The sequence below is a fragment of the Mirounga leonina genome, unplaced genomic scaffold, assembly GCF_011800145.1.
Source record: "Mirounga leonina isolate KUSES-001 unplaced genomic scaffold, KU_Mleo_1.0 Mir_201, whole genome shotgun sequence".
Lineage (NCBI taxonomy): Eukaryota > Metazoa > Chordata > Mammalia > Carnivora > Phocidae > Mirounga > Mirounga leonina.
The window spans coordinates 14,522,993-14,545,888 of NW_023270504.1; the positions used below are offsets into that span (position 1 = coordinate 14,522,993).

The 22,896-nt window shown below is 37.3% G+C and overlaps 1 protein-coding gene across 8 annotated transcripts in view; it reads right to left on the reverse strand.

The window, feature by feature from the left end:
* Positions 1-22,896, reverse strand: part of PLEKHA5 (pleckstrin homology domain containing A5) — a 244,241-nt gene that overhangs the window by 53,845 nt on the left and 167,500 nt on the right. For 7 of the 8 annotated variants that reach the window (XM_035028124.1, XM_035028122.1, XM_035028123.1 and 4 more), the window contains 2 exons: positions 20,560-21,025; positions 17,297-17,380 (listed from right to left, as the gene is read on the reverse strand). In XM_035028124.1, coding sequence (XP_034884015.1) covers positions 17,297-17,380; positions 20,560-21,025 — 550 coding nt within the window. Of the gene's footprint in view, positions 1-13,667; positions 13,722-14,544; positions 14,665-17,296; positions 17,381-20,559; positions 21,026-22,896 lie in introns of all 8 variants that reach the window. The other variant, XM_035028131.1, reaches the window with a different exon arrangement.

Here is a 22,896-nt window from a genome sequence, read left to right on the forward strand (position 1 = left end):
ATACAGACACCCTGATTCCCAGATAGTTTTTTTTAATTTTTAATTTTTTTAAAAAAGATTTTATTTATTTATTTGACAGAGAGAGACACAGCGAGACAGGGAACACAAGCAGGGGGAGTAGGAGAGGGAGAAGCAGGCTTCTCACCGAGCAGGGAGCCCGATGCGGGGCTCGATCCCAGGACCCTGGGATCATGACCTGGGCCGAAGGCAGACGCCTAACGACTGAGCCACCCAGGCACCCCCTGATGCCCAGATAATTTTAATGAGCCCCTCGAGAATCTTTGATGTCATTAAAACACCAAGGTGACAGGATGGTCTAAAGATTCCTTTGGCAGAACTAACTATGATGTTCTCATAGTGTTAAAGTAAAATATAATTGGATAACAGTGTATGTTCTTCAGCTCATATACTCCCTGGGATCCCGTTTTACTAATAATAGTCCCATAATTACTCAGATGGGATAAGACTGTCTATGATAGGAGAAGCAGCAGGATCATTTCAGAACTCCCCAGGGTACCAAATCTACCTAACCAAGAGCTGTTAGTACAGCTGAGTAGTGGGCTGTTAATGATTTGAAAGTGAGTGGTCCTGTATGTGGGGGCTCTCTCTGCATGTGGTGTGCAACAGCTAAAAACTGAACGTAATAATCAGGATCCAATACAATGAGAGCTCGGTCCCTATTAAACAATTTCACTGATCTGACTGAATTTTCACTCTTTCCAGATTTATTGAATTGGAAATACTAGATCTGCTTTATCTCCAAATATATTCTAGAAATAGGCTAGCGGTTCCTTTCATTAAAACACCTCTCAAATATTCTATATTTTAATACTTAGAAACTAACTTTTTAAAAAAAGATTTTATTTATTTATTTGACAGAGAGAGAAACACAAGCCGGGGGGGCGGGGGGACCGGGAGAGGGAGAAACAGGCTCCCTGCTGAGCAGGGAGCCCGATGCAGGGCTCATCCAAGAACCCTGGGATCATGACCTGAGCCGAAGGCCGACTTTTAACGGACTGAGCCACCCAGGCGCCCCAAAACTAACTTGTTTCTGTAACTTACATTGAAACAGCATATTCTATCTGACTTTGGCTGTGTAAACTTTATGACAGCTTTTCAGTTAAAGTAGTAAATAATGACATAAAAAATACATAATGCTCCATGAGCAAGTTGGAATTTGATGCTCAAGTTCTTTAAAGTAAAATCCAATAATTCTCTTCTGATTTGAATACAAGGATCCTACACAGTATTATGATAGTGATGTTAACAGTTGACGTATTTTGTTTTAGGGAATCAGAGCAAGAGAAAGACTAATTAGTACATGGAAAATGTGTAGTGATTCACTTGAAAAGGAGTTAAATGCTTCACTTTCAAATACTTTAATTCCTTGTTTGAAGTAACAGGTAATATAAATTTAGATTTCAGCCCACTGATAAATTATAAAGCTACTAGTAAGACTCATCATTTCATAATAATAAAACATAAATGGAAATATCTTGGAAATACACTTAGGTAATGTCAATGTATTTGTTTACAACAAAACCACACATTTTTACTTAAAGTTTTTAAGTCCAAATGTTTAGACAAACTGCCTAAAAAGTCTGGCACTTCATTCCAGCCTCTTTCTCAGTTTTGAGGTATGCTGGGCTAATATGAACACAAAGTGTACTTTGGTGTTGCTGTCAGAAATATCCTGACTTACAAGCCCATCACCAAAGAGCCTTTTCAACACAATCATATGTAACTAGGTCATACTTACTAGGACCTTGAGCAGAACTTCCCAACTGACACCTGTGGGCTGGGAATGGATTACAGGTGTGTGGGGCGGGGACCACCTCAGCCCTCAGTGGGCCTAACATGCTGCTGCTTGCACTTCTAGTCCCTGCCAAGGTGCTGTACAAAGATCGCCACTTTCTTTGTGTGCCATATATGAAAAAGGTTAGAAAGCACCGAGATCGTGTTTTTACTTCAGAAAAACTGGACTTTACTTCTTTCTTTGGGGTTTCTTGTGATAAATCCATCTACCTCAATGGTTCTCAAACCTGACGGGCAAACAAAATCACCTGTGGACATTTAAAACCATAGGCAGGGCTGGGCTCTTGGCAATTCTAACTGGGGATAGGGGAGACAGGGCCCTGAGCACTGTACTTTCTTTCTGTCTTTCTGAAGATCCATTGATAGTTCTGACAGGAAATCAGGCTTGATAACCATGGTCCCATCTGGGCACTAACTCAAGTAATTGAGGACTAATTCAACTGTCCCCCAATAAAGACTTTTTCAAGGTCTTGATGAGTCAGTACTAAATGTTAATCAAGCTATCTGCACAGATATCAAAAGATGAAAAATTCCAAACTAATTATCTAAACGCAAGTATTACATCTCCATTAAAATAACTATCTTTGTATAAAATATAGCGTTAAGGTATTAACCCCCTTAAAAAAATCAACTGAATCTCATTATTAATAATACTGATGGACTCAGCAGAATCATGGGGGACCTGGGGTGTCAGGAATCCAACTGCCAGTTGTTCTATTTATCTAGCAACTCCTAAATATTAGTTTCAAAGTCTTTATCTTAGAAATTAGACCAGCTACTAATGCAGAAGGAACAGGATATTCTAACTCATGAGATAAATGCTCCTGAATAATTTTGGGGTAAATGGCAGGAAAGAGAAAGATTAGCAGTGAGCAGAGCCAAGACAATCATTCATATAATTTATCCTTGGAAAAGATTAATTCTTGAATCCTCTTTTAAGTATAAGAAGTGGTTAAGTAGAATCACAGACCTGTACCTCTGAAACAAATAATACATTGTATGTTAAAATAAAGAAGAAGAAGAAGATGATGATAGCAGGAGGGGAAGAATGAAGGGGGGAAAATCGGAGGGAGAGATGAACCATGAAAGACTATGGACTCTGAGAAACAAACTGAGGGTTCTAGAGGGGAGGGGGGGTGGGGTGATGCGTTAGCCTAGTGATGGGTATTAAAGAGGGCACATACTAAATGGAGCATTGGGTGTTATACGCAAACAATGAATCATGGAACAGTACATCAAAAACTAATGATGTAATGTATGGTGATTAACATAACAAAAAAGTGGTTAAGTAGTGGCTTAATTGGTCTTTAAAAAGTTTATGTAATAAATCATCTAGAACTGTGTTGTCCTATAGAACTTTCTATGATGATGAAAATGTTCTACATTGGTATAGTCCAATATTGTAGCCATGTGACTCTTCAGCCCTTTAAATGTGGCTAGTATGACTGGGGAAAAGAATTATACTTTTATAAAAATGTAACTATTTTAAATGTAAATTTAAATAGTCACAAATGGCTAGTGGCTATGATATTAGACAGTAGGCTTAGAAATTCTAGACAAGTAAGTTTGATATAATTTTTTCCCTGATCTGGATCTTATTCCCAGAAGGGGAAAACATTTGGTCAAGCTCTGTCTTGTAACTGAGTTTGAGTCTGAATGCTGTGCTAACAGCTTCCTTCTTTTTGGGAAGAAGCAGTCTGAGATGACTCCTATCTACCCCACAGAGCTTTTGTCCTGATAACCTATGAGAAGACCCATTTCTGTGCTGTCATTTTCTATTTAAATGGAAAATGGGCTTTTCCTGAGTTCTTAATGACTTCTTAGGAAAAGAATTTTTAAGGTTGAGAATCTGTCTTAACAATAGCAAAAACCCCTGATGGCCTAATCACTGAAGAATTCATTTCTCAAGAATGTCCTCCTGCGTCTAGATCAATAAACTCTTAAGAAGTGTGGCAAGACTAAAACGCTAAAGAATTTGACATGCCTAGGGTGAAGCTTTGAGGAATGCGGAGTTCTTTATAAACAGGTCATTTAGATAATGACAATGTAAATGCATTCCACTCTCACTCTAGGGACATCTGAAAGTCCAGGAACCTGAGATTGAAGGGTATGACTACCTATTGAAACTACTCATTGTTTAACAGGGAGCAGGGAAATTTGAAGTGACTTTTTAAGTAGAGGAATGTAAATAAGTCTCTTTATAACTGATGGGGCAAAGTATGGAGGTCTATTACTGTGAAAATTTTAGAGCAATCTGAATAAACTGTCCATGCTATATAGGTTCTCTAAAAGTAAAACTTTGGGAAAATATTACTATTGCTATATATTCAGAAGAATCAATGGTACTTTAAAAGATGCTGCTAGACAATATAATATGTTTTCTCTCTTTCTTCAAGGGAGAAAGATGGATAAAACAAAAAATCAAAAAAGGAACAACAAATTGGGACACTAATATAGGAGTCAAACATATCTGACATTCCCTTAAAAGAAAAAGCAGAAGCATTTCTAAACTGGCTGATGCAGTCAGGATCACTGATTATAAGGCCCACTTACTGAGAAACATTATAAAAATAACCTGAACCCAGCAGAAAAAAAGGAGGGTAATCTCTATACTCACAACCTCATTTAAATTGCTGAATTTTTAGAGCCCCCATTTTGAGAAATATATGTACCTCTGATATGTTTGAAGAAAACTTTGAAAGCCTCAGGTAATGTCTTTCTAAACAATTTACTTATTTAATTTATTCACCGTGAGTTTCACCCCTTTTTACCAAGGGTCTTTTAAGCTTTTTTTTTTTTTTTAATTAAAATCCTTTTGGCTACAGGATGAACTTTACAGAGCTGATTTTTACTTCAGTAGCTTAAACCATTTTCCTTATTTAATGACTCATTCTTTTTTTTCATAATTTATGAGCCAAGGTGACATTTTAGTGCTCTATGAAAAAGCAAAGTTACATATCAATATCCACTATACTAAGAGGATTTAGGAACTCATTCTTAACCACTGTTCCTTTAGCTTCAAGGAATAGATTATTATCTGATGCTACTACCATCTTTATTCCTGGGATTCACAGGCAACCGGAAATATTAAAAGAACTCAAAATTCACTTTGTAAAAATGTATTATTGTGGATATGATGTTTGATATGGTTATATTTTTCTCTTCTTTGCATGTATTTTAACGATGCCATTCTTAAATTTTTTAAAAAGGTTTTATGCATTTATTTGAGAGAGAGAGAGCAAGAGAGAGAGAAGGAGTGTGGGGGAGGGGTAGAGGGACAGGGAGAGGGAGAAGGAGAAGGAGACTCCCCGCTGAGCAGGAGCCCCAGGTGGGGCACTGGGCTCTCCTGGGCTCAGCCCAGGACCCTGAGCTGAAGACAGATTGCTTAACCGACTGAGCCACCCAGGTGCCCCACCATTTTAAAGGGACAAACATTCCAAGAGTGAAAATCTGATTATCTGTTAGTAAAAAAGGTGTTCGTTTTGTCTGTGGGTAAATCTGCTTAAAAATATATTTGAACTTTAAATCAAAGTTAAAATATCTCCTAGACATAAGGACCTGGGTTTTATTAATAGCAATTGTATTCTGAGTTACAACTGGCACTGAGTAGCAGATTTCCTACCATTAATTTAAAGATTTATCAGCTTATGTTTTAACTACATAATCAACTCTTAGGTCAATCTTAAAAATGATTTTGGCATTTATGCTCAACTTTATTTCCTTCCGGGGCTTTGAAAATAATTAAATAATTCTACTTTGTAAGCACTAACTTCCTGCCTTACACACTGAGCTCCATAAATCTTTGCTGAATGAACATTCTGAAAAAATTAATAAAAATGAGATAGAAACAAAAGCTACAGTCATTGGGCTACAAAAATATTTGCTTTTGTAAATACAAAATAGAACTGTATAAATATTATGCATTTAGGAGAGGTGGGGAAATTGTTTTCATTTTCCCATCTTGTTAGATAGGAAAATATAAGAACAACTCCATTAATTTTGGAGGAAGTCAAATAGATTTAGGAAAAGAAAACTCCTTAATACAGTGTACCCATCCCAGCTTTGTGATTTTGGGCAAGGGATTAAACCTGACTTATGGGAACAAATCTAACTGGCCCACATGCTACAGAGGGTATATATAAGCACCCAGGTGGGATACTGTATATGACAATGCTCTGGACTGTAAAGTGTTACTTAAGCTGTAGGATGAACAGGTACTGGACAGGTGCACGGTGTAGAGAATGGGATTGCTTTTAAAGGAGTATTGAGAAACAGTGACCTGCTGGCTGGAGAAAAGGGGCTCTAGAGTAGGAAGTGTTTCACAGGTTGGGGTGGTGGTGGTAGAGGAGTGAGGGTTTGAATGACAAAACAAAGAGACCTTATTTTGTAGCAAAAAGTTTGTGAAATTTTTGGAGTTAGCCGAAAGACATAACGTGGCAGGTGCTTTTAATTTGCCAAGATTTTGTGATTAAATGGTAACGAGGAGCTTATTTGTACAATTAAGGGTGTTATGATTGCCTCTATTATCCTGACTAAACACCATGCAGATATTGTGTATTCAGCTAAAATAACCTCTTCAGATAGTTCTACAGAATCTCACAATTTTCCTGTTTTCAGTAAAACTGTTCTTAACGTACTTTAATTTCGAGTTTCATGGTATTTTAAACTTTAATTGTGGTGGGTTTGGGCAGATAAAATATTAGGAGAACATACTGTAACTACAGGAAGCTGTTGGACTTAATTCTTCCGTTTTCATAAATTTGTATAATTTCCACGCTTAGAGTGGCGGAACAACAGAATTGTCATACCTTGGATCCTTCTAGGTAGGCTGCCATTGGTTTTTCTTTTCATCCTCTAGGCAATCAGACCATCCAAGACTGGTGTCAGGTTCTCCCAGCCATAGCTGGAGGAGAAGACTGGGTCTCACTTTTTTCTTTTCCCTTGAGGGCTTAAACCACCACTTTGAATTCTAGGTCTAAGCCAATAGCTAAAGTAAAGGTCCTGACCCTTCTCAAAGCCCAGGGAGCTCTTCCCCAAGGATGATGAGTTCAATAAATGTTACACCAATGATGTTAAAGGTCAACAATATTTTGAACCATTTCTGCTTTTAGTTTTTTGGTCAGGGAACTGAAGGATAAGATGACAATTGAAATTTTGGACACGTTGGGATTGTACTGAAGGCAAAATGTCCAAGTGCAGATTTCTACAAGCAACTAGAAACACATAACTGGAAAGGCAGAGTGAGGACTTTTAGATACCTTTTGTGCCCTTCTCCACATCCTATTAGCCCATCTTTTATTTCCACTCTTGCTGAGCCAACAATCACTTTGTGCATGGGAACCCACTAGGTGCTCATGTATGCATAACCTCGATATGCTGGAGAGTTAGTCTTGAGGCAGCCCTTGGCCAAAGGAGGATGGGAGTACAAATGTACTCCCAGTACAAATGCTCCACCTCCCGTTGTTCAGTTGGGCAAGTCTGCAGTGCTTCTTTCGTCAACAAGTATCAGTCAGATGAAGCCCAAGTTGCCTCTGGCAGTTGATAATATATTCCCTCCTTCCCTGCTCACTTTCTTTACTCCTGTACCTTGGTATCGCTTCCCAAAGTAAACTTCCCAAGAACAAGCCCGTATCCAGGACACCCACACCACAGACTCTGTTTCCTGGGAGAAATCCAGGGGCTAGAGATGAATAACTAAGAGACAACTAGTAAAATGATGTGTAGATGAATGCTTAGATGAGAGAACACCAAAAACCAGAGAACTTCTGGGACGCCTGGGTGGCTCAGTCAGTTAAGTGCCTGACTCTTTTTTTTTTTTTTAAAGATTTTATTTTTATTTATTTGAGAGAGAGAGAATGAGAGAGAGAGAGAACACCTGAGAGGGGATAGGGTCAGAGGACGAAGCAGACTCCCTGCCGAGCAGGAAGCCCGATGCGGGACTCGATCCAGGGACTCCAGGATCATGACCTGAGCCGAAGGCAGTCGCTTAACCAACTGAGCCACCCAGGCGCCCCAAGTGCCTGACTCTTAATCTCAGTTCAGGTCTTGATCACTGGGTCATGAGTTCAAGCCCCGCACTGGGTGTGGAGCCCGCTTAAAAAACAAAAACAAAACTCAAACCAGAGAACTGCCCCAGTTAAGGCTAAGATGAGTGAAAACAGCAAAAAGTGATAGATTAATTACTAGTAAGAAATAGGAAAACCATGATAATAATGTGTAGGCAGTGGATAGGCCAAGAGATCAGAGTTAACACATACAGAATTTTCAATTCTAATCTACCCACTGTCTATTTATATATGACATTATGATGTCATACACTGCTTAAGAATTTTCTGGGTACTATCCCCCTCTCCCCACGACTTCTGTGATCAAATATGCAGAGGAAGGGAGAGACAGAAAAAGAAGAAAGGAACAAGGAGGTATAAGGGAGGGAGAGAAAGGATCGCTCTTAATAGCAAGGCATAAGAAAATACAGATATTCTGTATCATGTAACTAGCAGCATTAATGTTAAATAACATACTTTAATTTTTCCAGTTTCCTTAGTTTGCTTTTGCCAAAAGCCTATTCTATATCCCCTAGAAACATTATCTCTCAATCATCCCTAAAAATAGAAGCTCCAAGACCCCTTGAAATATTAGAGAAAATGGGATCTTGCTTAATAGCTCCACAGAATGAAGTTGCTGAATTGACAGGAACAATGAAAGCCATCAAGAATCTTTTCAATCATCTTGTTAGCGTTTTTTCCCTTATAGGAAAGCTGTCCTTCATGAACACAAAGAACAAAATGCAAAAAAGTATTCTTGGATTTTTACCTTGAATGGTTTCAGTACCAATTACATACATTCCGTTAATTGTTCCTTTTTACATTTCTCTTGGCATAAGTACGTTTAAAAGTGGTCAGATTGTGTCTACATAGAGTTTTCTTTCATTATAGTTCCTTGAAAGGATATCTCAATGCTACTACAAAACTTCTGCAAATTAGGAAGTTTAGCTTACTCTTCAAGATGTTTTAAAAGGTAATATTAAACCAAAATGAGTTTATCTTCCCCACAAGCATTTGAGGATACTTAAAAAAAAAATGTACTGATACATTACATACAAATAAGACAAAGATATAGCTATTGATTCTCGCAAATCTTAAACATTTTTGTACACCAAAGAACACCAGAGGTATGCGTGGGCTGTATTTTTCTTTTATTGTACTATGGCAAACTGGTTTGTCAGGAGAAATTTCCAGTTTTTCTCTGAGAATTTGAGGATAATGAGATCCTTTAGGTATCTGGTGTTAAAGAATATACTCTTTGATGCTATATTCGGAAACTTGACTTAAGTGTGTTCTAGCAGGGGGAGACAGCTCTAGCTGGGTGGAGGTAAGTCAGTTTCATTAATTATTGGAACAGAGGCATATTCTTTTCACAAAGAACTTTTGAATACATGGGGAAGAGGCAATCCCCAACACAAATGTGGCTGATTCCTTTCCTGTTCTCAAGCAAATGTTTCTGGTACAAGTAATTATGATGAATCCTGAAGGGAGAGGGGTACAGGCAGAATGCCACAATTTTAAGGGCAATTTGTAAAAGCACATTCAATGTTACAATTTTATATTTGAAAGATGAAAAAAATACTTGCTGCAGTACCAGTACAAGTAAAGCTCGGATCTGTAGAAGTCAAATTCCATTTTCTGTAGCAAGTATTTTTTTTTTTTTTTAAAGATTTTATTTATTTATTTGACAGAGAGGGAGACAGCTAGAGAGGGAACACAAGCAGGGGGAGTGGGAGAAGGAGAAGCAGGCTTCCCACCAAGCAGGGAGCCCGATGCGGGGCTCGATCCCAGGACCCTGAGATCATGACCTGAGCTGAAGGCAGTCGCTTAACCAACTGAGCCACCCAGGCGCCCCTGTAGCAAGTATTCTTAAAGGAGGAGGTTGGCCACCGGAGTGCTACAATAAAACCAGGGGGTGAGGAGCCAGGGCGCTGGAGAGGGTTTGTTACATGTTTAGTTTGCCCACAAGGGGGCAGCTCTTTGATCCTCATGTCCATTCCTACCTACCTCCTCATTGCCTAATCTCTCAGTTCCTAGCATCTCATTTGTTATCCCTGCCTACATGGCAAGCTGGCAGGAAGGTTTTAGGAAGAAGAGAAAGAGAACATCATCTAAATTTTATCGCAGCTCCTTTTTACTCACTAGTAGGGAGAGTTAGAAAAAGCATGTGAGGAAGAAAGGAACAAAGGGAGGGAGGAGCTAAAATCGGGGTGAGGAAAATGGATAAAGGAATGGAAACATTCTCATTTCCCCATTCCTATTCATCTTCCCTTCATGACTGACCAGAAAGTTAGGTACTCCCTTATTTTCTAAATAGAACCTGGATGAGGTACATGAAGTATAACCAGTTAGGATTACTGTATGTTCATAGGCTATCTTAAAATTCACAATGACAAATAAACCTAGGCTGGTCTTAATAAATGTAGACTGTGAACAGTCTACTAACTGGGCTGTATAAGCATAAGCAGACGATAATAGTATACTTCAAAATGAAACAAAAAGTAGAAGAAAATTCTACCATATAATTAGTATAGCTTTTGTTACTGTTAAAAACACTTCAGTACAGGACTCATCTTCAAAACAGTGGTTAATCAGAAGCCAAATTATATTGCTCAAGCTACAGGGACCAGGAGTCAAGATTTTTGGATTGACTGTGTAACATGTAGATCTTCAGAATTTCAGAGAAGGCATTTTAATTTTTTATTTGTTATAAGCATTCTGGTAATACCAGAAATGAATTTACCTCTGAAGCAACTCAGAGACTAGCAATTCAGAGACTATACTTGGCTCTATTTTTCATGAACAATTATAGGAATTAAGAGAATTTCCATCAATAAAAACTTTCTTTTGACTTTCTCACAAGGGGTAGGAGAAAGACTACATTTTGTTGCTGGCCTTAGGTTATTCTAATGATTTATTTGAGCTAGGAGAATTAAGCGTTGAAAGTGGGTATTAATTAGTATATGTTCATTTGGTATGATATGTAGTATAAAATGTGACTGGAGCCTTTTCCTCTGACTTTCAGATTTTAAAATCTACTTTTCAATTTGTAGCTATATAAAAACTGGTGAATCAGTTTATAAACCAGGCAACCAATAATGCTAATAAAAACAACAGACTTGTTAATCTAAAATAGGTTACTGGCAGTAACAAGATTAGAAGCTGGAAATGTTTTTTTTTTTTTTTTTTAAGGTGGAAATGTTTGAATGAATGAAAAAAATTTCATTAAAATTCAAAATTAAGAATTTTTTTTTTTTAAGATTTTATTTATTTATTTGAGACAGAGAGAATGAGAGACAGAGAGCATGAGAGGGAGGAGGGTCAGAGGGAGAAGCAGACTCCCTGCTGAGCAGGGAGCCCGATGCGGGACTCGATCCCGGGACTCCAGGACCACGACCTGAGCCGAAGGCAGTCGCTTAACCAACTGAGCCACCCAGGCGCCCAAAATTAAGAATTTTTTATATTACTTAATAACCTTACTACTGATATAAAATAAAGAACAGTTCAAAAGTAAATATTTCATTTACATTAAATGTCATTATTTAAAACCATAAAAAAATTTTCATTTATTTAAAGAGAGATTTTCTTTAGGAAACCTTAAGGATACATATATTTAGGCATATCTGAGTTTCTGGGCAAAGCCACCACCTTGTTTCTATATATTGTCTAATTACAGTCTAAAAATGGCCCATTTTTTCCCATCAGAAATAGTCTTATTTCGATTATGCAAATAAGCATTCAAACAATAACTGTAATTCTTTTCATTACCACAAAATCTCTGCTGACGTGTAGAGGGAGTAGAGAGGATCAATGAAAAATTGAGATTTTTGGAAGCCACCTATAGGACCATTAACATGGTCCTTTCCAACAGCAGAGGCTCAGCAGAGCGTGCTTAGAGAGGACCAAGGGGAACAGAAATTTTAGTCGGATCTGGGTCTCTTGGGCAAAGGGAAAAAACAGAGATCAACCCGGGAAAAGGAGTTGAGGAAAAGCATCTTAGTAGCCAATGGTGGTATCTTCAATATATTTACCTGAACTTTCCAGGTTTTTTTTTTTTTTTTTTGAAGTTTATTTATTCAAGTGACCTCTATGCCCAACTTGGGGTTTGAACTCACAACTGGGAGATCAAGAGTCACATGCACTGACTGAGCCAGCCAGGAGCCCCCTGTGATTTTCTAAAGGTCTGTGTCTCTGTAATTCCAGTTTTGATTTATTGAGGTAAGTAACAAATTACAGTGAACCACTAGGTTTATTTCCAGAGATACTATATAACTTCAGATTCGCATTTATATCTTTGCTTTTTAAACCTAATTTTTGTAGTATCCCATTATTTTTCAGAACTATCTCTAGCTTTATAGGCAAAGGAGCTTTATGAAAGTTATCTACCATCTATCTTAGAGGCTTTCTGGCGATGTCACATTTTGAGGGAAGACTTATGTTTACCATTTCATTGGCTAACCTGTCTTTATTATATTGCTTTCAAAGTGCACAATGTAACACCGTGGTTAAATTTCAATAGTACCAGTCTCTGGAGTGGAGACTGGAATTTGGAGTCATGAAATGCTGATTTCTAAAGCATTCCCCATAGGCAAAATCATGATGAAAACATGTTGTGGGAAAATAAATAAACTACATATTAAGAAAAGTATATTTCATTTTTTTTTTTTTAAAGATTTTTATTTATTTATTTGACAGAGAGAGACACAGCGAGAGAGGGAACACAAGCAGGAGGAGTGGGAGAGAGAGAAGCAGGCTCCCCGCAGAGCAGGGAGCCTGATGCGGGACTCGATCCCAGGACCCTGGGATCATGACCTGAGCTGAAGGCAGTCGCTTAACCAACTGAGCCACCCAGGCGCCCGAAAAGTATATTTCTTTTAAAAATTAAAAAAAGGACTGAACATCTTTTAAAGGGTTATCCTAATGCAAAATCCCTCTTTAAATGTAACCAAATTAAAGCAGTACATTATTGTTTTATTTGAAGCAGGCAACTATAAACATGTAAACATCTGTCCTACATCCTTTTCCATAGTAACCTCTTTCATTTGGTAAAATGTTCAAGTTTGAACATTTTGAAACAAACTAAAGTTATGGCTTAATTTATATAGATTAAAAAATGCATTCACTGGAAGAAATTCTGTGTAAGAACATGTCAAAAATTCTCATCAAATTAAAATTAAATATTAAGAGAGAGTTTCATAAAAACTAAAATATGGAAGTGTCAGTCCCTATTCATGAACTGCCATTCACCCTAACCATGCACGCCCACTGCTACCACTGAGGTAATTCGAGGAACAGCGGGCCACTGTAAAACTGACTCTACACAGCTTAGCAAAGACCAAACACCAGGAGGAGATGGCAAACAAGGACCCAAGCTACACAATTAAAAATGACCATCACACTTTTCACCCACAGTTAAACTTCTCTTTGGGAAGTTCCCTCTTGGTCTTCCAACAAGGCATTCATGGCTTGGTACCTATTTCTTTAATTAGGTCAGCTCCAAGCGGAGAGAAGCCTTAATGAGTATGAGTGTTCTTGGGATAAGAAAAGGGAAGTCTAGAGAATTCAGGCTCAATTTTCTGGTGACCCAGTATCTGTATCGCCCCTAACACTCACAACTGTCCTTTCTACTTGTTTTTTTGGTTTTGTTTTATATTTCTGAATTCCCCCTGTTAAGAATCTTATTCTGTCACTGGAAAAAGTCATGCTATTAGCTCTAAATGAATGAAATATCGGAGTAGCCTGGAAAACTGTACTACATTTCAAAGGTTCTATTAGGTATTATAAGCAAAAAAATTCTACAAATCCCACCTGGTGATCCAAATATATGGTGTTCCTTTGAAGATGATGTGAAAGAATTTCATTCTAGTAGGCATCAATCAAGAAACAAAGGGGATAGAGAAAGAGGGTATAGAATTCATGAAAAGGTCAATTTTGAAATAAGAAAAACAGGTAGTTTACCCCAACCTACTATGTCACAGTACACAACTTTCACAGGCATGCTCCCCTGTAAACTGTACCGATGACATATTAAATTATAAAATTACACTTAGTTTTATAAGAAATTAAGTAGACATGCACAGAAGCTAAGATATTAAGCAGAAAAATCCTTCAAATGGCTTTAGCAGACTCAGTGTTACAAGTTTTACATGTTAATACTTTTCTGCGACATAGTACTACTTCTTTAGATGTTTCTCATATAACCAGAGGCTATTAAACCCTTTGAGAAATGTTTACATGTGTTCATTCTTTTAATCAAGAACAAAAGAAATATCTTAAACTTAATCTCTGACATTTAAAAGGCAGTATTATTACAAGTATAATCAATTTTCAACTTACTACTTTCCAGGAAATTATAGTATTTTTCAATATGCTTTATCAGATGTGGAAGCTATAGTATACGGCGAATGATAACCCTGTTTTGCAGTCTGTATGTGTTTCCTATCTCACGACCAAAAGTTGGCTGGTGGGTGAGCGGGTTGGAAGGCTAGGAAGAAATTCATCCTACCCCATCTCCCTTTAATGACGTATAAGTGAAATCTCAAAGGGTCAACAGGAGATCATAATGTCGCTGCAATGATTGCATGGGCTCATGCTCGACACCAATAACACTGATCAAACTGATTAATGAGTGGCTCAAAGTGAGTGGTAATGGGAGACGACACATACAAAACTCTTCATAGCTGACCTTCGGGCTGTGGGCCTCAAGTTTCAGCTGCATGAGCTGTGCTAGCGTATGGTCCCGGACACTGTTCAGTTCGGCCTGCTGCCGTCTCAGCTTTATTAGCAGCAGCGTAAGCTCCTCTGGCTGAAGGAGTACAATTTAAGAATCCAAACATTGGAAAACAGATTAATTGTTGTCTTAAGTGACAGATATTAAACCAAGATTTCTTGGCAAGTTTCCTCTTATGGTTGACATCAAACATAGTGCCGAGGCACTATGAAGAGAGGTCCTACATAAATGCATAGATATCTAGAGAAACAGAAGGAACAGTGTTACTCAGAAGATACAGAGAAACAACAGTGTATTAAGGCATTTTCTCAGAACTCAAGAGAGAATATTTAAATGTTAAGTATAAAAAACCACAATGCCAGAAAACCATTATAATGGTTTGTACATAAGAGCTATTATTAAAAGATATTTTAAAATGACGCCTAAGACTTTTACAGCAACAGAACAATACCTGCACGTCCAACACTCTATTTTAGAGAACAGTAGGCAAATAAAAAGAATTAAAACTCATGTAAAACTTGGATGATATCTTCATATCATTAAACTCAGTACCCAGGATCTATTAATTGCTTCCCAGTTATATTTTTAAATGTCTCTGTTAGTGTGTTCACAGGATATTTTAAATGACCAAAAGATCAGTTTTTATTTTTTAAGGAAAAAAAAAAAAAGACAGCATTTAATACAAACAGAAACGTTCCTTGAGTATATAAACCCTCCTCCCACACTCTGGGGAAAGCAGAGAACCTTTTGATTTTTGATTGGTTACTATGATCCCTAAGGGAGATAAATTTTCAAAGGGAGAGATAACATTCCTTAACAGGCCAATCTGATATATTTTTCTTTGTTAGAAATGCAATAAAGTATGGTCGCTGGCTGTCTTACAGGTCATAAAATATTATTTGGTGTTTCTCTGAACTTTCTTATGATTAAAAACTGCAGATGGGCCAGAGGGAGCCTCTCATCACCTAAGGGCTACAGTGTGCTCTTAAAACTTCCAGGCCAAAAAGCGTTCCTGAGATTGATTGGTCTTGCCTACACCACAGTGCTAATGCTAGCTCTCTTCTGTTCTGTTCATTTGCTGTTGCTCTTTATTTTCTATACGATGCTTCTATACAAAGTGTTTCTATACAACGCTTTTGAGGGACAGAAATAATTTTTAACTGTTATCTGAAATTATATTAAAAAATATTGCCTTCAGGTGAGAAGAATATCAGAAGTAAACTACAGTTACTATGGGATTCTTCAGAAAGAGCTATCTACATGGATGAGACAACAGTCTTTTATACTAAAGAGTCAAAGAATGTGTATGTGTGGGACTTGAAGAAATTTCACAACAGGAAAAGAATAGCTGTTTTTGCTCTAATGCAAACCACATCTGGTGACCTCATGACTATGGGACAGTCTGTCTTATGACCACCATATCAAGCTCTTGAGGTCTTGCCAAGGAGAAGGCAGGGTGGTGTAAGGCATGTAGATATTCTAAGACCCAGAGTGATATTTGAAAGAAATACCAAAAGAAGGAATCTTGAGACTCTGGTTTATTATTTGCTGAGTTAAAAAGATAAAGAGTTTTTCAAAAGGACAAAAGGTTCCAGTAAGTTTCCGATAATAGGCAAAATAAAAAACAGGCACATTTTTGACCTGCACAAAAGGAGGTGATAAGTAAATTTTATCCTAAATATCCACTAGAGGGAGCAAGGCAGAAGATAAAAATTCATAATATGATACTTAGCATTATCTTAATACTATAATGCTCTATGTCTATTTCTTTGTCAGATCAACAACCTCATATTTAAAAATTGCAACATTTAAAAGTTTTTAGTTTTAATCAAGCAATATTTATAACCTTTAATAAATAAGCTGCCAGTAGTTTAAAGCCAGAATATCCTCCTTATATCTAAGCATGTAAAGGATGAAAGAGGAAATAAAACAATGTCTGCAAAACACATACAACATGAATTTGTTTTGATTCCTTCAGGAGAGGAATTTTAAAAGATGAACAACTGTATAGATCCTCAAATCACATCTTCACTAGAACTGAGACTACCTACTGATATTAAAGCACAGATAAAAGAATGCCATTAAAATTAAACAAAGTAATGAAAAGTTATCCTTTCTCTTTAATGTGAAGAGTAACAGTGTCCTGGTGACAGAACTCCTTCCCAATTTGAACATAATACTGAGGATGAAATGATAATGGTTAAGTACTTGCTAACACCTCGTGTATTATTATAGTATCTCCCTGCATAAACATGTAAATCAGTTTTTTCCCTTCTTAAGTTGTTTATCTATATAAAAATTCACGGGAGAAACTTCTTAAGGGGCCCGCAGTGAGACTACACACACTACACCACCCTGCCTGGATCTGATCTGTTCCACTAATCAACTACTCCAACTTCTGTTTTAAGAACCAGGGAATTAACATCCAGGGAAGTAAAGAAACCCACCCAATTTATACAACAGACTTTGAAAATATAATCCTGTATTTAGGCATTCAGACATCTAAGGAGACGTATCCAGCCCGACAATGAAATGGTGACATGATCCCAAATTCTTCTGATGAGCATCTCTTTCACAGAAGTAGCAATGGTTTTTCTTTGGGAGAACTCCCTCTAAAAATTCAAACTTAGAAGCTCTGTCAGAGACGTGCTATCGTGTGTAGCACATACATAAAACATGACATGGTGAATACAAATACTGGACTCACCGTTTTGCCTTGGAGGCTCTGGGGACTGATAGACTGTAGAGTCAGGCCAGCTGGCATTGACCTCCTGTCAGGCACATAGACATGCTAGGAAAAGGAAGGTACAATACAAATTCTGTGGTCAGTGTCAGTGATGAGAAATCTGAAGTTTCCATTACAAAATATCACTTAAAATTTGCTACTACTGCTTAAGAAAGTAGATATTAAAAGTTAGTTGCAAAGTGGTATCTGAAACTGCATCAATGAACTTTTCATACTGTTACGTTAACACCTACTGGTTTACAGGCGTACCTAGGAGGTAACTGTGGGTTCGGTCCCTGACTAGTATAATTAAGTGAATATTGCAATAAAGCAAGCCAAATGAAATTTTTGGTTTCCCAGTGCATGTGAAAGTTATATTTAAACTATGCTGTTATTAAGTGGGCAATAGCATTATGTCAAAAAAAAGTATATACCTTAATTAAAAGATACTTTACTGTAAAAAATGCTAACCATCATCTGAGCTTTCAATGAATCATAATCACTGATCACAGGTCACCATAACAAACAGTAATAAAATGGTTTGAAATATTGTGAGAATTACCAAAATGTGACACAGACACAAAGTGAGCAAATGCTGTGGAAAAATGGCACTGACGACTTGCTTGATACCGGGTTGGTGCAAACCTTCAATTTGCAAAAAAAAAAAAAAAAAAAAAAAAAATGCAGTATCTGCAAAGTGCAATAGAACAAGGTATGCCTGTGTTTATGCTTTAAATGAATTTTTTACCCATCTCTGATTCTGTAATATCAAACGCTGGTCATGTGGAAAATACTGATTCAGTGAGTTATGCAGATGTTGCCACATATCAGTATACAATATCAGTAACACACATTTGTTAATACCACCACTGATCTTGAAGCACCGGAACGCTGTCAAACTCACAGTGACAGATACAAGATTTCCAAAATTCTAATATTTGTCTGAAAGCTCAAATTTGTCATCAGTGACAAATACTGTTAGTTGTTTCCTGGAAGTGACAGGATAACATTTCACTTTGAGAAGTGTCTGTCAAATACCAAGTCTGAACAACTATAGTTTGTCTGTCATTCTTTCTTTCAAGTAAAAATGGTGTTTCATGAAAAAAGGAGCTAGTTGCAACTCAATCACACAAATCTCTTTCTGTGAGTCAACCCTAATATTACTTAGTACTTCGGTATGCAAGAGAAATGCCTTAAGCATATTTCCCATTTCATCACAAAGAATATTAAAATTAATGAAAGGTCAAGATGGAATAAAATTATCTTTTACTGCTTCATCAAAGGGTTTTTTAAGTGAAACTGCTACTTTATTTCTACTGCAAGTATGTGGCAGTGAAGCCTACGATGACCACGCCACTTGCTTGATTTATGCTAAGGTGCCAATACCCACCATTGCTTTTGCGATATTAGAAAATGGTAACACAATGAATAATGCCTTACTGCCATTATAAAAATAGTTTTGAGCTTATTTATAGACTCCCTGAAAGGGCCACAGGAACCCTCAGGGAATCCATGGACATACTTTGGGAACCACGGATCACACCCAGGAAAATGACAGGATAGTTTGAAAAAAAACTTTTTGGCAATGTTTAAGAAGTTTTTGGAAAGAGGAACAGTAGACATTAGTTGACTGGGAACTAGATAGAGAGCACACACTCATTTTATATTTGTTGTTGAAACAGATGATAAATTTTGAGCAAGACTATGAAAAATACTAATACCAGGAGAACACTTTTCAACCACACACTAATAAATTGTATTACAGCAGATCTGTCTTAAATATTGTTACTATTTATTTTATTTTGTTTGTTTGTTTGAGACAGAGCGCACATGCACGGGAGGAGGGACAGAGGAAGAGGGACAAAGAGACTCCATGCTGAGTGCAGAGCCCCATACAGGGCTGGATCTCCGGACCTTGTGATCATGACCTGAGCCGAAATCAAGAGTTGGGTGTTTAACCAACGGAGCCACTGAGGCGCCCTATTATTACAAATTTTTTTTTTTAAATCAAACTTGATTTAGCCTTTGGGTATACAAAGTGTTAAAACATCGAACTTTGTTACCATGGAGTTCAACGTGAGCTTTTTTTTTTTTTGGTGAGGCAAACTAAAGCTTCCTCCAAAAAAAAAAAAAAAAAAATCCTGATTGACTTATTCATTTCTAACTAATGCTTATTTATGGAAAAGTCAAACATAAACTTTATGCAGTGTTATAACTGAAGGATTCAGTCTGTCACAAGGATAAGAAAAGGTACATTTTAACATGGTATAAAGCAAAAAAATTCTTTAGAATTAAAAAGAAAATGACAGAAAAATTCTTTTTCTTCAAATGATTTTTTTTTTTAAGATTTTATTTTTATTTATTCGACAGAGAGAGACACAGCAAGAGAAGGAACACAAGCAGGGGGAGTGGGAGAGGGAGAAGCAGGCTTCCCGCAGAGCAGGGAGCCTGATGCGGGGCTCCATCCCAGGACCCTGGGATCATGACCTGAGCCGAAGGCAGACGCTTAACGACTGAGCCACCCAGTAGCCCCGAAAAATTCTTTTTCATTTTAGGATAGACATTAAAGAAATGGCTGCATGTAGGTTGACTGATCAAAATGACCGCTTTAGTATTATAAAAAGCTAACTAACACAAAGCACTCTGAATTCACTCCAAATAATTTACTAAGCAATGGATGCTTAAACCAACTGCATGTACAAATGAGAACATGATCTCTATGTATATCTTAATTTTAAAAAAAGTATATGTACCAGTAAGCATTATTATTCTAATATTAAATTGGGCATCTAAGGAGGTATTTCAATAAGCCAAATATGCAGCTGATTAGAAGATGAGGTTAGCACTTATCTTAGCAAAGAGCAGGATGAGCCTGATATATGAATACAGGTATGCTGGAAAGGGGCAGGTGTAGAATTTTCAAGCGTGTGAAGAACCAATAAATATGCAAGTGGTCTTAACCTACATGGAAAGCTGATGAGATATGCTATCCAGCACAGAAGAATGCATGAAGCATCTGCTACTTCTTTGCTCTTGAGGGACGATGCATTACAAGCTTAGGTTTTTATATGTGAGATTCTGATACTGCAGATTATTTTTGCTTAATTTTTAAAACAAAAGAGCTGCCTTGCTTACCTGCTCCCTGTTTTCTTGTCTTTCACATTTAAAAGAAGGAACAGTGTGGCCAGAAACAAAACACAGCCTCCACAAAGCAGTAGTTAGCACAGGCTGAGCAGACATCTTACCTTAGGGTGGTGGGCCCTGTGCCTGTGGTCTATCGTCACATCTGCTCTCTGGATTGGGGAAGATACTTCTGATCTGTATGTTCGTTGAGGGGAGTATCCCTGATAAGCAGCTATTGACCCATGGGAAGGTGATGTGGGAATAGAGTGCATTGTCTGATCAGAGATATTAACCATGGTTTTAGGACTGGTCAAAGTACCATGACGAGGGAGGGTGCTCTGCTTGTTATAAAACTGGCGCTGCTGCCACTCGTAAAGCTGCCACATCGTGTCATCTCTCATTGACCTCCGTTTCTCTTCTGCTCCAGGTCCCACTGTTTTGTCATGAGTGGAGGGGGTGATGCTGCAGATACTCTCAGGCCTGGTCTTGCTGTTTCTTGGGAGTGTTCTATAACCCTCTGGATAGCGCGCCATAACCTGGGCTCTGTGGCTTGGCATATTTCTTGGTAATGTTTGGTAAGAAATTACTCTAAAATTGAAAAAAAAAATAATTGAAATGTAAAAATGAAGAAGAGAGTTGTTTTCCAGATTCTAAATGAGAGTACATCCCCCCCCCCCCTTCTGGTAAGTAAAATATATATCGGGACTTACTTTTAAAAAGTTGATCAAAATATTACATGGGATATCAAATACTAATGAACAGATTTTAACCTTTTTATGAAATTCGGTTTGATGAATTTACTACATTAAGTAAAAAAAAAAATCTTTGTTACTTACATAAAAGACTATTAATTCCACACAACGTACAGTTTGGTTAAAAAAGGGAAAATACTTATTAGTAAGAATGTCCAAGGTCTAATCTCAAGTCTGTCTCCATATCTTGTTTTCATATCAACAGACTCCTAGAATCTTTTCACACATCTCACCAGAACAGGTGAGTGGGATCACTGTGTAGGAATGGAGTCCTGAAGGGTGTGGGCTGAGCCTACACAGCCAGAAGACAGGTGTATGTGATTCCTCCATTGCAACGCTTCCTTCAGAAAGCATGACTGTTTCTGGGAAGACGTACATCAGTACATTTGTGGTTGGAAGAGAAAATTCCCCTTGATAACTTTTCCTAATTCGAAAAATAAAAATGACTCGAAGCTAAAGCTCAAAACTGAACGCAGAGACAAAAATACTCAAACATAACAATATTTAGGTATACAACTGTAAATCTCAGGAATTTCACATGTTTCTAGCATAGAAATGAATATTCCACCTTGGTATAAACATTTGTGGGAGGCTTTTTAAAGCAATCTAAAACTTCCCCATGGACATTAAGCATCTAAAATAAAGTTCTTTTTTTTTTTTTAAGATTTTATTTATTTATTTGAGAGAGAGAATGAGAGAGAGAGAGCATGAGAGGGGGGAGGGTCAGAGGGAGAAGCAGACTCCCTGCCGAGCAGGGAGCCCGATGTGGGACTTGATCCTGGGACTCCAGGATCATGACCTGAGCCGAAGGTAGTCGCTTAACCAACTGAGCCACCCAGACGCCCAAAATAAAGTTCTTTTAAAATGCCGTATTTTTGGATATAGATACACTAGTCATATTACTAAGCAAAGATTATTCCAGTTTCCTAAAATGAAAGAATAAAGTAGAATTTTAGTTTACAATTTTTTTAAAAAGACACTGATAAAAACACTGCTCTGAATTTATCAAAACTATCCTTTTGCTAACCTCATGCCAGTAGATAAATTAAATAAAAAGGATTTTCAAAAATCAATTAAAAATTTTAAATAAAGTTAGCATTTGTGTTTCCCCACCATCTTCAGAGGTAGGCATAAGGTGTAATTACAATTCAAATTCTAAATGCTAACACAACCTTTTTAATAACAGTAACCACAATAAAATCTAGATTTAAAAGATCAATATTAAATCATAAGTATTCATCTTATGCTAGCATCTATATTGGGCATAAATTTATATCCTAATATAAAATGTAATTCAATAAACCAAATGTGGGAGAGTTGGGGCCCCATAAACCCAGGTTACCTGACCTCTTCTTTCAATGTTTAGTTAATACTTTTCTTCTGTATACTGTATTTTCAACAAAGAATATATTTTGGAATTGTGCATATGTAATTGCATAATATTTTGCTGCCTCCTACTGGATGTTAACATGCCCAAAAGGTTGGTGATTACAGAGACCAGAAAATTTAATGTGTAAGTTACTTGACCATACTCTTCAATCATCTGAGAATCCTTGGCTGACAAGCTGGATGTCAGAGCTGTTTGACCCAAAGACTGTTGTCAGTAACAATGCATACTAATGTACTGTAGTAAGAAAAGACTGCATTGTGATTAGGTATAATGAGCTGGGTGCATTCGAGCTATGAAGTATGGGGAAATAAAAATCC